The sequence below is a fragment of the Artemia sp. Qi Xiang Cuo genome, chromosome 2 (genome assembly GCF_049724085.1).
Source record: "Artemia sp. Qi Xiang Cuo chromosome 2, ASM4972408v1, whole genome shotgun sequence".
Classification (NCBI taxonomy): Eukaryota; Metazoa; Arthropoda; class Branchiopoda; order Anostraca; family Artemiidae; genus Artemia; species Artemia sp. Qi Xiang Cuo.
In genome coordinates, this window is record NC_142795.1 from 10,443,217 (window position 1) to 10,458,109 (window position 14,893).

General features: G+C 35.1%; 1 protein-coding gene across 2 annotated transcripts in view; it reads left to right on the forward strand.

Annotated features, from left to right (window-relative positions):
* The window catches only part of LOC148954896 (uncharacterized), a 79,403-nt gene that overhangs the window by 51,345 nt on the left and 13,165 nt on the right, over positions 1–14,893 (forward strand). Inside the window, exons 9-12 of one of the 2 annotated variants that reach the window (XM_089099078.1) lie at positions 2,350–2,580; positions 5,383–5,606; positions 6,956–7,030; positions 13,446–13,623. In XM_089099078.1, the coding sequence (XP_088955204.1) occupies positions 2,350–2,580; positions 5,383–5,606; positions 6,956–7,030; positions 13,446–13,623 (708 nt within the window). The remainder of the gene's footprint in view (positions 1–2,349; positions 2,581–5,382; positions 5,607–6,955; positions 7,031–13,445; positions 13,624–14,893) is intronic. The other variant, XM_089099082.1, reaches the window with a different exon arrangement.

Sequence of the window (14,893 nt, forward strand, 5' to 3'; positions counted from 1 at the left end):
AACCTCAACAGAAAGATTATCCAGAGTAATCCCCTCCTCATTCCCCCCCTCCCGCCGGAAAAAATCCTTCCTGAAAATGGTTGTATACTTCCCAATAACCAATAAATAATGCTGGCAAGTCTGGCGCCCCCTTCATGGTAATTTCCCTTCCCCCATGAAAACTTCCTTCATGAACAGATCCTCCAACATAACCACCGACCCACCCTTCCCACCCACAACGAGAAAAAAAAAACCTCCAGAAAACTTTTGTATACTTACCAATAACCAATACTATATGTTAACATTGGGTAAAGTTCATAACTTTTAGTCCTCCCTCTGGGAACTTCGGGGGATCAAGTCATCCTAAAAGACATATTTATCATATTTTCGACCATGCTGAACAAAATGGCTATCTCAAAATTTTGATCGGGTGACTTTGGGAAAAAAATAAGCGTGGGAGGGGGCCTAGTTGCCCTCCATTTTTTTTGGTCACTTAAAAAGGCCACTAGAACTTTCAATTTCCATTCCATTGAGGCTTCTCCCGACATTCTAGGACCACTGGGTCGATACGATCACCCCTGGAGAAAAAACGGATAAAAAAACAACAAAACAAATAAACACGCATCCGTGATCTTTCTTCTGGCAAAAAATGTAAAATTCCACATTTTTGTAGATAGGAGCTTGAAACCTCTACAGTAGGGTTCTCTGATACGCTGAATATGATGGTGTGATTTTCATTAAGGTTATATAGCTTTTAGAGGGTCATTCCCCTTTTTTCGAAAACCAGCCAAATTTTCTCGGGCGCTTAACTTCTGATGGGTCACTTTAAACTTGATGAAAGTTATATATTTGAAATCAGCATTGAAATCTTATTCTCTTGATGTATATATTGGTATCAAAAACCCGTTTTCTAGAGTTTCGGTTACTATTGAGCCGGGTCGCTCCTTACTTACAGTTCGTTACCACGAACTGTTTGAAAACATAAAGGTGTTACTTTCCGGCTTTCTCTTACTGTGTGAAGAAGGGAGGTTTCTTTCTTCTTCAGAAGAAATGAGCCCTTTATGCTTCCCTTTTATTCTCGGCTGTCCTTTCGAAATATCCGTTTAATTTGTTCGATTGTTTTCGAGCCCAAATTCAGATCGATGGGGACCTCTCCTTGATGTTCCAAATTGGTGTCCGACAGGGATGTGTATTGTCTCCCTTCTTGTTTAATTTCGTAATTGACTGGATTATGACCAGAGCAAAGACGACCTTTTCAGGCGTTGAAATAAGTCCCAATTTTGTGATCAACGATCTGGACTACGCCGACGATATTTGCTTATTAGCAGAATCTCGTTCAGAAGCCCAATCCATGCTTTCGAAGGTAGCTGCTGGTCGGCCTGAAGATAAGCTCCTCGAAGACAAAAGTCACGGTGTCTGGTATATCATCTAAAGACCGTTCAATTTTACTAGAACAGTCGCCCATAGACGAGATACCTGAATTCAAGTACCTAGGCTCTCTGGTAGACCCAATAGGAGGATACACATCAGAAATTCAGAGGAGAATTTTTTCAGCAACTCGAGTCTTCACCCAGCTAAATCAATCTCTAAGAACCATAAAAATGTTCGTCTTATAATAAAAGTTGGTCTTATAAATTTTCCATTCTTGTTTTCTTTTCTTTGGTTTCTCGTTATTCGCAAAATTGTAAGATGTTTTCAGTGAACTTAGGAACGTGTCAGAAAATACAAAGATCAGAGTAAGGGTTAAATTATATTGTCTAAGTTCTGAGCTGTCTGAGATTTTTTCATCGGGATGAAAGGAAGGTTAAATCACGAAACAGTTATTTTTTGTTTTTCGGCAATTAGATACTAGAGTCATTAGAAAGGATGCACTGCTTCCATCAAAATTAACCACAAATTTGAGCTAATAAACTAACGGAAGATAATTTATTTACTTCATCGACTTAACAATGAAAAAATGAGAATAAAGAAGATTGAAAAAGAGAATGGTTACATGTGAACCTGTTTTTTTTTTTTCATTTGATGAATAGCACTCTTATAACAAGTTATTATTCTTGCAGAGCTCTGAATCTCTATGGAATAATTAATCAATAGATTCGTTGAAATCAACGGACTTCCTTTTCATTTGTATCGTGTGTTTTTTCGCCCAAGATTGGGGCCCAATCTCGATTTCGTAAGCTCCATATCTTCAAACGTTAAGGAACGGGAGTTTCCACAATAGCAATCTGGCCGGGCCTATTTTTTATGGTATTGCAGGATGCATACGCATTTGAAATTACTTGCGTTTTATGAAAATAGTCTTTTAGGGAATACTAACTTGCTGACCGAACACATATCTATATATATATATTTATGAATAGAATTCTTCAGGTTGTATGACTCTTACAGAGCTCTGAATTTCCCGCTACCTTCTATGCCGCCTGCAGGTGCACCAGAATTAATAGGCAAACCTTTTGAAGAAAAACCTGAGAGACGACGCCGAGGAGCTTCAAGGTGGGGTCGTGAAGAGGAGACTGAAAAACAACCTGAGCAAGAATGGACTGCGGCTGCCGATCAAAATATTCAACCACCGAATCATGGCGACCAAGGTGAAGCCAAGAGGTACGACTTTTTCTTTGTATCTTGTGGCACCAGGCATTTTGAAACTGCTTCATGTGTCTCTTATCCTTTGCCCAGTTATTAGGTTGTATGTATTTGTTGAGTTTCAGCTCGAGGGTATCAACGTAAAGTAATGGACCCAAGGACTCCCCCCCCTCCTCCCCGGCCTGGGGGTAGTGACATTGTCAAGTAAGAATAAAGAAAAAACATAGTCAAAATTCTATCCGATGATGTGCTGAAACATAGCAGATACAAAGTATTATTTTTAATAAAGAAAGACATGGTAAATGAAAAATTGGGGGAAAAAGAACCATTGTCTATGGTTGCGTAGTATGCTTGTGACTTTTGTTGATAGTTGGGATGGAGTGTATTCAGGTTGCATGCTTCAGTAACTCCAGCTTCTTCCTAAGAAGTATTTGCTTCTTGTGCTGTCGCTGTTTGCCAAAGGCATCTGGGTTATGTATTAATTGTTTTCAAACGTTAGTTGTATGGACAACATGCACACATGGGCGCCCATAAGCTGAATTCTAGGGGGGGGGGGGCAAACCTCGTCTAATTGACACTTTTAATGCTATATAATAGAAATCTCAGAACAAAAATATAAAAATAAGGCAGCATCATTCAGCCAGGGAAGGGCGGGCAACCCCCCTGCCCCCCCCCCTTATGGGTGCCAATGTATGCACATGCTCAGGGTTATTAAGGGGGGGGGCTCAAAAACAGGCATACTTTGGGGAAAGTTATAACAATTCTAAAATTAAGGGAGAGGGAGGGGGCCTGGAATAATGTAGTATGTGAGATGTTGATTGGTTAATTTTTAGTTAATTATTTATCACAGGTGGTTTCACAAAACAATTTGAGCAAAAACGACAACGTATAGTCCTTTCTTTATTACTTTCCCTTTTATAAGGAAGAAATCATTTTGATTGCAGATATTTCTCTATTTAAGTAAGTTACATGTTAGTTCTATATCGTCTTTTTGACAACCCCTTCCTCACTCCCCCCATCATGGCTTTAAAAATGAAACTTAATATCCCTCTTCATTTTTTTTTTTATATTCAGTTTAAATGACGTTGTAAAAAAATGATGTAGAATAAAAGGGTTAGTCCAGCAGTGGGATGTCCTCATCGTCTTAAAAATCCGTGATTCGCCGCCTAGATGCAGTCCCTATCCTTGGCTTCCCGTCCCTGTGGTGACTTCACAGCAAGCTTTACCTTATTTTTATCTTTATTTTTCAATTGGTAAGAATAAAATTTCAAACGTCAGAAATACTTGTTCAAACCTTTGCGAAAAAAAGTGATCCAGTGTATACAAGATGTATTGAGCGATCCAGCATATAGATAAGTTCTATTTTCAAAAAGAGGGAAAGGAAAAACTAATCAAACAAATGTAATGCTCTGATAAAGGCTCTATAGCCTGTAAAAGAGGACATTTATTTTCTTTTTTATGCTTAGTTTGATTTTTGATGTTTATTTTGCTCAGTAATGATTAATTTGACCGGAAAAGAGCATGAGAAATTGGTCAGAGAGGAATATTTGGCACTTAAACATAGATCTAAAAGGAGTTACGAATGTGAAATGCATGGTGGGACTCGGGACACTCCGACTAGATGTGCTCCAGTCGGCAGAAAGTGCTGTGCGTTTTACTTGGCAGACCTATAACAGTTCAGAACTTTATTTTATTCCACTCGCTCTTAATTGAAATTTGGATTTCAAATAGAAGTCTAATTCTTTTGCTCTCTAACTACTTGTTATTTATTGTAAAGTAGTTGAGTATGCGTAGCATTGGCCTAATAAAGAATTTTTACGTAAACACATCACTATGGCAAAAATTATTCTTTCATCATAAAGCCCAAAGTAAGAAAAAAAAGAAGCTATATACAATGAAAAGAGACATGCAAATTGATATAACTTATGTTTTATTCGATAGGGTGGTGGGAAAATACTCCTCGCAAGTTGTTAAGTACGCCCCCCCCCCCAAAAAAAAAATGTCAATGTGGTCTGCTAACAATTCATGTAACTTGACTTACTATCGTCACCAAAAGTGCTTGCAGTGTGGCGATATTTTGAAACTGTATATCGTAAGTTTTAAAAATGGGTCCTGAGGGGTTTTGGGGCCTCTAAGGAAACAATAAGGACTAATGTTTCTTCAAATGTCAATAATAATTTATCACGGTTAATTTTAGAAAAAAAAACTAGACTATAAAGATATATGTTTAGTTGGTGTGCATGTCTTTCCAGTGTCCTATTAGATCAAACTGTTTTGACTATGGGCTTTCCCCAGATTGGGCTGCCAAGACACAAACAGTGACAATGACAGACGCACAAGACAATAAAGCTATCAAACAATTTTTTCTCCAAAAGGCTGGGCAATGTCAACTAAATAGTTTCTGGACCTGTGTTTTTGGCTATGAAAGTTTATCTTGTCTAGTTTCTATTTTTAAGTAATTTTTTTCCTAATTTTGTCTGGTTTCCCGTTTCTAATTTAATTTAGTGTAGGCTTTATTCTCTTGTTTCTAGTTTCTAATTTTGTCTAGTTTCTGTTTTTTTAGTAATTATGTTTTCAATTTTGTCTCGTTTCTAGTTTCTAATTTTGCCTAGTTTCTATTTTTAAGTAATTTTGTCTCGTTTCTAGTGTCTAATTTTGTCTTGTTTCTATTTTTAATTAATTTTATTTCTAATTTTGTCTCGTTTCTACTTTTGTCTAGTTTCTTTTTTAAGGATTTTTTTCTAATTTTGTCTCTCGTCTAGTTTCTAATTTAATCTAGTTTCTAATTCTGGCTAGTTTCTATTTTTAAGTACTTTACAGGGTCAATCTCGAGTCTCAAGAAGGGGAGAATGGTGGAGCAACCAAACTTCCTAGTCTGCTTGATGGTATTAGTCAGTTCGTCCCCCCACCGGGCCCCGGTGGTTTTGGTCCTCCGCCTATGCCTGGACCAGGTGGGCCCATGGGACCAATAGTGGACCCTCGTGGACCTCCAATGAGAATGATGGGACCTCCACGTCCTGGAATGGAGTTTCCTGGAATGATGGGTAAGCTCATATTTCTTTAAGTTGACCATAAGTTTGATTTTTATTTGGATAATTTCTTCTCTTTATAATTCAAGATTATAATTTAAGATTAAAAAAAAAGAAAAAAAATAGACGGAGCATCGTGATGTAGAGATTCAGTATCTACAAAGCATTCTTGAGAAAGTATGAAAATTCGTATTTTTTTAGATTAAAAAAAAATAGAAGAAGGAGCATCGTGATGTAGAGACTCGGTATCTACAAAGCATTCTCAAGAAAGTACGAAAATTTGTAATTTTTTAAATTAAAAAACAAAAAAATAGAAGGAGTATCGTGATATAGAGATTCGCTATCTACAAAAGTATTCTTAAGAAAGTACGAAAATATGTTATTTTTTAGATTAAAAAAAAGAAAAGAAAAAGAAACATCGTGAATCGTGATGTAGAGATTCGGTATCTACAAATCGTTCTTAAGAAAGTGCGAAATTTTGTAATATTTTAGATAAAAATAGATGAAGTATTAAAAAATAGATTAAGAAAATACAAAAATTTTAAATTTTGTAGATTAATAAAAAAAGAAAAAAAAATAGAAGGAGCATCATGATGTAGAGACTTGGCATCTACAAAGCATTCTTATGAAAGTACGAAAATTTGTAATTTTTTAAATTAAAAAACAAAAAAATAGAAGAAGGAGCATCGTGATATAGAGATTCGCTATCTACAAAAGTATTCTTAAGAAAGTACGAAAATATGTTATTTTTTAGATTAAAAAAAAGAAAAGAAAAGAAAAAGAAACATCGTGAATCGTGATGTAGAGATTCGGTATCTACAAATCGTTCTTAAGAAAGTGCGAAATTTTGTAATATTTTAGATAAAAATAGATGAAGTATTAAAAAATAGATTAAGAAAATACAAAAATTTTAAATTTTGTAGATTAATAAAAAAAGAAAAAAAAAATAGAAGGAGCATCATGATGTAGAGACTTGGCATCTACAAAGCATTCTTATGAAAGTACGAAAATTTGTAATTTTTTAGATTAAAAAAAAAACAGAAAAAGAAATATAATAGAAGGAGTATCGTGATGTAGAGATTCGGTATCTACAAAGTATTCTTCAGAAAGTGCGAAAATTTGTTATTTTTTAAATTGAAAAAAAAATTATCAAGAGAGAATAATTTTAATCGGTAAAATCAAGCATAAGATTTGGTACTGGCTTCTTTCAAAATAGAAATCTTGATCCTTTTTAAATAATAAGTAGGTGACATTGAGCAATGGAAAGTACAGAAAGCACAATGAGCAAGGGTAATCTCAATCACACATTTATTTTCTGAATTACCATCTAGTTAGATATTGTTATCCATGAATTGCTTTTCCAGGTCCTATGCATCATGGCTTCACTCCAAGAGGACCACCAATGGGTGGAATTCCACCTCCAAGAGGCCCAATGGGAGGTAATTTGAGTTTTTTTTTATTGATTAGCCCTGTTTCTTTTTACATTCTATATCTTCTTACCTTTTTTGTTGTTCTTTTTACTTTTTTTTCGACCTTCGGATATTTATTTATAGTAATTCACGACCTTCGGATATTTAGTAATTCATAGAGAATTACTTGGTAAACGGTTTAGACAAGCCGGCTAGTTTCAAAAATAATATGTTTACTATGTCTTCTTATTTGTATCTTCTTTTTCTTCTAATTTTTGGCATTTGGATATTTTCGCGTTTTCATCAATATTTAGTTATAAAGATTACTAATAAATGATGTAAAAAAGGAGATAGTTTCAGAAACAGGCCTTCTTTAGCCATCAGTTGAAGATGAAATGCTTTCTGCATACGTAAATTTAAATGAAAGTGGGCCTTCGGAAAACTAGATATCCTTTCCTTTTTTAATGAGGCTAAAAGTGAAACATTTGGATCCATTGCAACTGAACCCCCATGCAAGTCAACCATCTTGCAACTGAATACCCGTGTAACTGAACAACCGTGCAAATTAACCACCATGCATCTGAACCCTCCTGTAACTGAACCCCATTTGACTGAACCCTCATGCAACTCGACACCGTTTACTGAACCCCCGTATAACTGAACCATCATGCAACTGAACCCTCGTGCAGTTGAACCACCGTACTCAGTTTTTCAAAAATCTACAAGTACGAGACAATATCATGAGGGTAAAACACAAGTTAGAATCTTTACATGTTCAACCTTGCTGGAATTGTTAGTTTTTTAATGTCATAATATAAATGCCTGTCAAGATGATTAATAAAAAAGCTCTGTTTTGTTGTCACAAAAACAAAGAAATTCGGACGTCTTAAACCATTAAAGCCATATTTATTTCTCCTTTTTTTTGTCTGTTAATGGGGTTCCCTTTGCCCTTTAATTGTATACGGGTCTAGGCGTTTACCCACCCCCCGATAATTACCCCCTCCCGGAAAACACCCCCCCCTCCCAGCAGCTGGATGGATGGTTTCCAGTCGCTTTTGACTTAAAAAGGACTAGAACTCCTCAATTTCTAATTGACCAAGCATCCTCCGAAGTTTCTACGACCATGAGGTGGAGGTGGGGATGAGAAAAGGGCGGTCCCCCACCTTATACAGAATGAATTCTGCTCATTTTGAGGTTTAATGTTGCTCTTTACTTTCATAATAACAGCGTAGACGAGAAATGTTCCCAGAAATCAAGAGGGATTAAACATCAGTTTTTGTCCCCTTCCCTCGGAGAAACCCCCCCCTCCCAAACAAAAGTCATGAATACGGCCCTGTGGATTATTCATCAATTTCAATCTCCATCTTCCTCTTGTCTCTTTCTTAGAACTATTTCTTTATTAATCTGAAGGCTCAATGAAAGTTGGGGGGGGGGGGGGTAAATAAACTTTAAAAACAATCAAAAATGTGAAATTGATATTTAATCCCTCTTAATTTTTGGGAATATTTCTGGTCTGCGATGTCATTATGCGAGTAAAGAGCAATATTAAACTCAAAAATGAGCAAAATTCATTTCGCATTGGAGGGGGACTGCCTCTTCCTCGTCCCCACCTTTGTCTCACGGTCTTAGGAGCTCCAGAGAATGTTCATTCGATAAGAAATTGAGAGTTCTAGTCCTTTTTTTATAAGTCAAAAGTGACTCAAAAAACAAACAATTCCAACAGGGTTCAACATGTAAAAACTCTAGCTCGTCTTTTACCCAATGATATTGCCTCATATTTGTAGAATACTGAAAAACTGACTACGGTGGTTAAGTTGCACGAGGTTTCAGTTACATGAGGGTTCAGTTGCACGGGGGTTCAGTTGCACGGTGGTTCAGTTGCACGGAGGTTCAGCTAAATGAGGTTGAGTTGCACGGAGTTCAGTTGCACAGTGGCTCAGTTGAACGGGGGTTCAGAGGCACGACCAATTGGTTCAATTAATGATCTAATTTCTTCAATGACTCAGTTTTTAATGAAAAAGACCAATTTCTTCAAAAAGATCAATTGGTTCAATTGACCCAAAAAGATCAATTGGTTCAATTAATGATCAAATTTCTTCAGTGACTCAATTTTTAATGAAAAAGACCAATTAGTTCAATCAATGATTCAATTTCTTCAATGACTCAATTTTTAATGAAAAGAGACCATTTTTCTATAAAAAGACCAATTGGTTCAATTGGTCTAAGAAGATCAATTGGTTCAATTAGTGATCCAATTTCTTCAATTATCTAATTTTTAATGAAAAAGACCAATTTCTTCAAAAAGACCAATTGGTTCAGTTGGTCCAAAAAGATCAATCGGTTCAATTAATGATCCATTTTCTTCAATGACTCAATTTTTAATGAAAAAGGCCAATTTCTACAAAGAGACCCATTGGTTCAGTTAATGATCCAATTTCTTCAATGACTCAATTTTTATAAGAAGACCTTCATATGCAGATACGTAGTTTTATTCTTAAAGGGCGTCGAGTGTGAAAAATCCGCTGAAAATGAGCAAAAATTTTAATCACCGTGGAGCTCGAGAAGTGTAACTCCTAATTGCATTAGTAAAAGACAAACACTGCCATAAATATAAGCTATTTGTTGATATGTTTATTGTTATGTATGTGGATATGATTCAAGATTAAAAACCTCAAATGATTAGTTAATTGACCTGCAAAAACTTCTGTTTTAGAAATACCAATTGCGCTATTCTATTATGTTTATCCCTTTAGGTGACTATTGGCATACAAATAGACTCATCGGTTTCTTCTGCTTATTCCTAATAACCTATCTTTGTTCAATGACCCGATTAAACATAATGGCTGTACCATATTGATTGTTGTATTATTTGACAATCAGCTGGAGATTAAGTGGCTGTTACATACCTTGGTTGGGCTTGTTTGTAAACAAAAAAGTTTCCGCTTGCCTCTTTCGAGATTGAATTGTGACAATAACAATGGATAGAATTTACATAATAAGAAAAAGTCTTATTAAGGGTATAACCACCAAAAGAGAAATTGTATAAAATCCCCTTTTTCAGGTATGAATGATTTTTATAGATTTAAAAATGTCTTCGTTTTGATGTCCTTGGTGATTTACATATTTTGATAAATTATTGTATTACTGAAACATATATATTTTCAAACTATTGTTCCTTGTATCCATACAATCTCATCCATAAAGTTACAATAATGTAATATGCCGATATGAGGGCCGTGTACAGAGGGGGGGAAGAGGAGGAGAAGGAGGTATCTGATTTGATCTCCCCCCCCCCCGTTGTCGAATTCATTTGCGTTTTTTACGAAAGTACAGGTAAACATTTTTTTTGCGTTTTGTAAAGTTTTTTTGGTATTGGTATCAATTCACTCTGAATAGTACATTGAAACCAATACAGTGGAAAATCGTAATTATGATACATAAATAAGGCATATACTGTAATAGCCAATATTTTACGTTTCAAAAAAGCCTATTATATACGTTTCTTGTGTATAAAACGTTATTATACGTTTTTTTACTTAAAAAAGATATACTCTTTTCTAACCATCATAAACTAACCGATTTTAAAAGGAAAAAAATATTTTCTGTTTGTGGTACCCACTGTATAACGTTTGTTTAATGGGATCTCTGACTATTTAATAACTTTGTAAAATTGGACGTTGTTATACCTAGACCCCGGCGCCACGCCGGTGCATCGATCGAACGCCAGTCTTCCGTTATCGGCGCGGCGTCGGGGTCTAGTTATACCAAACCCGTCAAAACTTTTTTCAAGTTCAAGAATTGGCTAAATTTATTGAGTTGCTTGCATAATCTGATTTGAGACAATTCATATGAAGACAGTTTTGCCGCCATATTGAACAATTCAAGAGAAATTGAATTTTTCTTAGCGTGAAGCAGCCACGGAGGTAATACTGTCTTGCAATTTTACAATAGAAAAAATAATTTTTAAGATTTTTAATTTCTATCTTGCCGAAATACTGACAAATGAAAAAATTAACTTACCAACAAATCTTGTAATGATTCTGTTATATTGGAGTATGGAAGGCAAAAATTTTACCAGCTGCTGGCTTTCGTGATTTTTATCACCTGTTATTTACTTTTAAGTATAATAATGGTAATAATTTGCCTTTATGCTTCACAGGCATGTTTCAGGTTAGGTCACAATTATATTTGCCACAAGTATAATACTCGAACAAGACAGGCGTTATCTGCTCCAATTGCCATCACTACAAGGTCCAAGCTCTCCTTTATTGATCGAGGAATAAAATTAGGGAATAGTAATGGTAATACAATTAATGACATAAGAAAGGTTCGATGAATTCAGAAATCAAGCTAAGGAAAAATGTATTCTAATTATGAGTTTTAAGTTATTATTTGTCATTTTTACTTGTATTATTATTTTTTTTTTCGTTTTCCTTCTATTGTTGTTTGAGGTGTATGAAAGAGTATAATGGATTGTTTGGATTGCTTTTTTTTATTCTCGTCGTTACGGTGACTCCAGCAGCACCTCAGCAAGGTTTTTTTTTCTATTATCAGTAATTATGGTGTAAAAAATTTAGATTTTTTTTTATTCTCGTCGTTACGGTGACTCCAGCAGCACCTCAGCAAGTTTTTTTTTCTATTACCAGTAATTATGGTGTAAAAAATTTTGCTTTTAACCAATATTAAATTATTTTTTTTTTATTCCTGGCACGCCCTTAAGGCAACTTGCCTTCGCAAGTTCATGGGCAGCCTAGAAGATTTAGTTGAATGCCCCTACGCTTTTTGGTGCTGATAAGTGTTTCAAGAGCCATCTGTCCTCTATCTAACATTGTGCGTGATAAAATGCGCTATTTAAATGGATTTTGCGAAATTTTGTACATTTCTAATGATCTTTTGACGCTAAACATGACATATTTATTTAAAAAAAATTTTGATGCTAAGTACTTAGATTTGTATTGGTTTTTTTCTCTTTTATTATTGGAGTTTCCGTAAACAAAAATAACAAGTAGAACAACAGGGAATTTTTTCCGTAGGACAGTGGAATTCCAAACTTTAAATGAATATTTCGACCCTGTGTCCAAGGGCCGTCCTCGGCACGCAAATGAAAATATAGAAGAGAAACTTAAAATACGACCATTAAAACTGGAATTGTGTTTTTTTTTTTTTTTTTTTACAGCAAAAGCATCCTTACTTCATCGAAGTTAGAGTCCTGGTTGAACTTTGTTGTAGTAAGGATGTTAGGGTTGTTTTTTTTTTTTTTTTTTTTTTTTTTTTTTTTTTTTTTTTTTTTTTTTTTTTTTTTAGTTTTAATGGTCATATTCAATGTACGTTTCTCTTTTATGTTTCATCTGTACTATTCTGAGGACGGTCCTTGGACATACAGTAGGGTCGAAATATTCATTCAAAGTTTGGAATCCCACTATCTTACGGAAAAAAAATCCCTATTGTTCAAACAATGGAAAGGTAGTGTGCTGTTTATTGAAGTTCTCACTGAGAAAACTAAGTTTTTATCCCCCAAAAAATTTTGTCTCTAAAATTGTCAATTTAAATTTATGTGTAATTTTTTCTTTATGTTTTTTTCTCTTCATCTTTAGTTGTGGCATAATTATCGGTCACTTTGTTGTTGAAAAAATAAATGTATTACAGTTTTTCATCTTGTAATCTGTACATTTCGCTTAATGGCCTCAAGACCCTGTGGAATCCATTGTTTGTACAATTTGTATTTATAATTTAGCCGTAAAACGAATTTGAACTTAATGGCCGTGAGTGAAGAAAACGTCACCTATTTTAGATTAATCTTTTTTACAGCCAATAGTAAAAATCAAACATTTTAAAAACAAAAAATCGTAATAAACGGCATTTTAAACAGTAAAACTGGAATTAGAACTAATACTATAATTAGCGACTAAATATCATAAATATATTTTTGAAAATCAAAAGAAATTGCTAAAATTATTAAATTGCCAAAATTCAAATTACAAAAAAGTGCCCGCCCAGTCGTCTTTTGCAACTTCTAGTTCGAGAAGAAAAACATAATTCTCAATGTAAATAAAATGAAGCTGTTAAAGTTCAAGTTGGTATTATTTCTACCACTACTACTAATAACGCATTACAGCACCAAACCGTCTAAGGCCAGCGCGTTTGCGCACGCTCCTCCATTCCAATCACTGTAAAACTTCACTATTTACCCACTCCCACAAAGTTCTCATTTCCTTTAAAGCCTACCTCATAATCCACCTTCACCACAATTGTGGACGATCTGCTCTTCGTTTGTCTCCAGACAGATGGCCAAAAAGCTGACCAGATAGATGGCCATATAGTCTTTGCCAATCTCCCATCATCCATCTTTAATACGCTGCCTAGCCGTGACCAGGTTGATACTATGAAAGTAAAGTGTGAAAACCGTTTGTTAGTTTTTACTAATTGTATTTAACTTTTTTTAAAGGAATGTTTGAGAGATTCCGAATGCCCATGAATGGAGAGATCCAAAATATAGAGAGGGAGTTGGAAGAGTTAAGGGAGCTGAGACGAGAACTCTTTACTCTTCGTCTTCCGGACAGAGAGAGACGAGAAAGACAGGCAGAAATCGATGAACGAGAACGTTATCTGTTGGATGTCTTAAGGTAACAATCACAAATAGTAGAAATTTACCCAAAAAACCATTGGTAGGAGTTGAACTTACGACCTCCTTCTAATTAGATAGACGATTCTGATATCTAGCTAAAACTATATCTTGACAAATCTAATATCTCATGTTATATAATATTTGTTACAAAAAGAACGGGATCATGGCAATAAAGCTAATCCTGCAGCAAACAAAGCAAATTCTTACATTTTTTTAAAAAAGAACTTGTGTTTTAAATTCAAATAATCTTGGTTATAGAGTTCTGGAGTGACGAGCTATTATGGGGTTTTGGGTATCTTATCTGGTCTTTTAAGAAAATAGTACGGGAATCGGTTTAATAAGAAAAGGGTGTTGGTACATTTGTAAAATAGATTCGACTCCTCATATGTTTTCTATTCTGGGAGATATTGACCAATACAAATCTTAAGTATCTTTAAATGCTGCTTCATTTGACACGAATTATTGCATCCTGAATGGTGTTTAAGGCGATGCAATACATAAAAAATCATTTTGTGAGCCATCGGTTGATCGTCCGAAAGACAAATGATCCATTAGCGAATTCTGTCAGGGCAGACTAGCTACCCCCAAAAGCCGTCGAAAATTTGTGATCTAACAGTGAAACTTGTCTGAGAAGTCGGTGAAATTTTACTTGCCTTTTTTCGGTGAGTTTGTCAATCAAAGCGGGTGGCACTAAAGGGAACACCCAAAGCAGCACTCCCAAGCGAAGCCTACAGCAAAAAAAATTATATTAAATCCTTAATATCAGCAAATCATGGAAAATCTCTACAATGTAAATGAATTACAAGGTAGCCTGTGGCATTGTACAATTTCTGTGTGGCCCATACTTACCCTTGTGATCTCCCAGCCACTTACATCTGCCATTTACTCATGCTCACATCCCTATCAGCCACCTAGGAGTATCGTAACATTCACTCACAATCAGACTTAATAGCCTATCTTTATCAAATTCTAAAGACCCTAAACAATTACCTAAAAAAATAGTTCGGTATTTTGCAATCAACGTTAAAGGCAGCACACTTTCATTTATACATCCAGAGATCAGGCATGAATATAAACCTTCGTCCTCTCAAACACACTTTAAGCGTAATAACCTCTTTAATGGTCTTTATTTTATAGTCTGTAGTAGTCTCTTTGACTCGACAGTCAGTTTTCAAACACCTTCCTGCTTCCTTCTCTACTTTTTTTTGAAGTCTTTGATCAATTTTCTTGAATATTTTTATTTTTCGTATATTTTCAATTTTGCATAT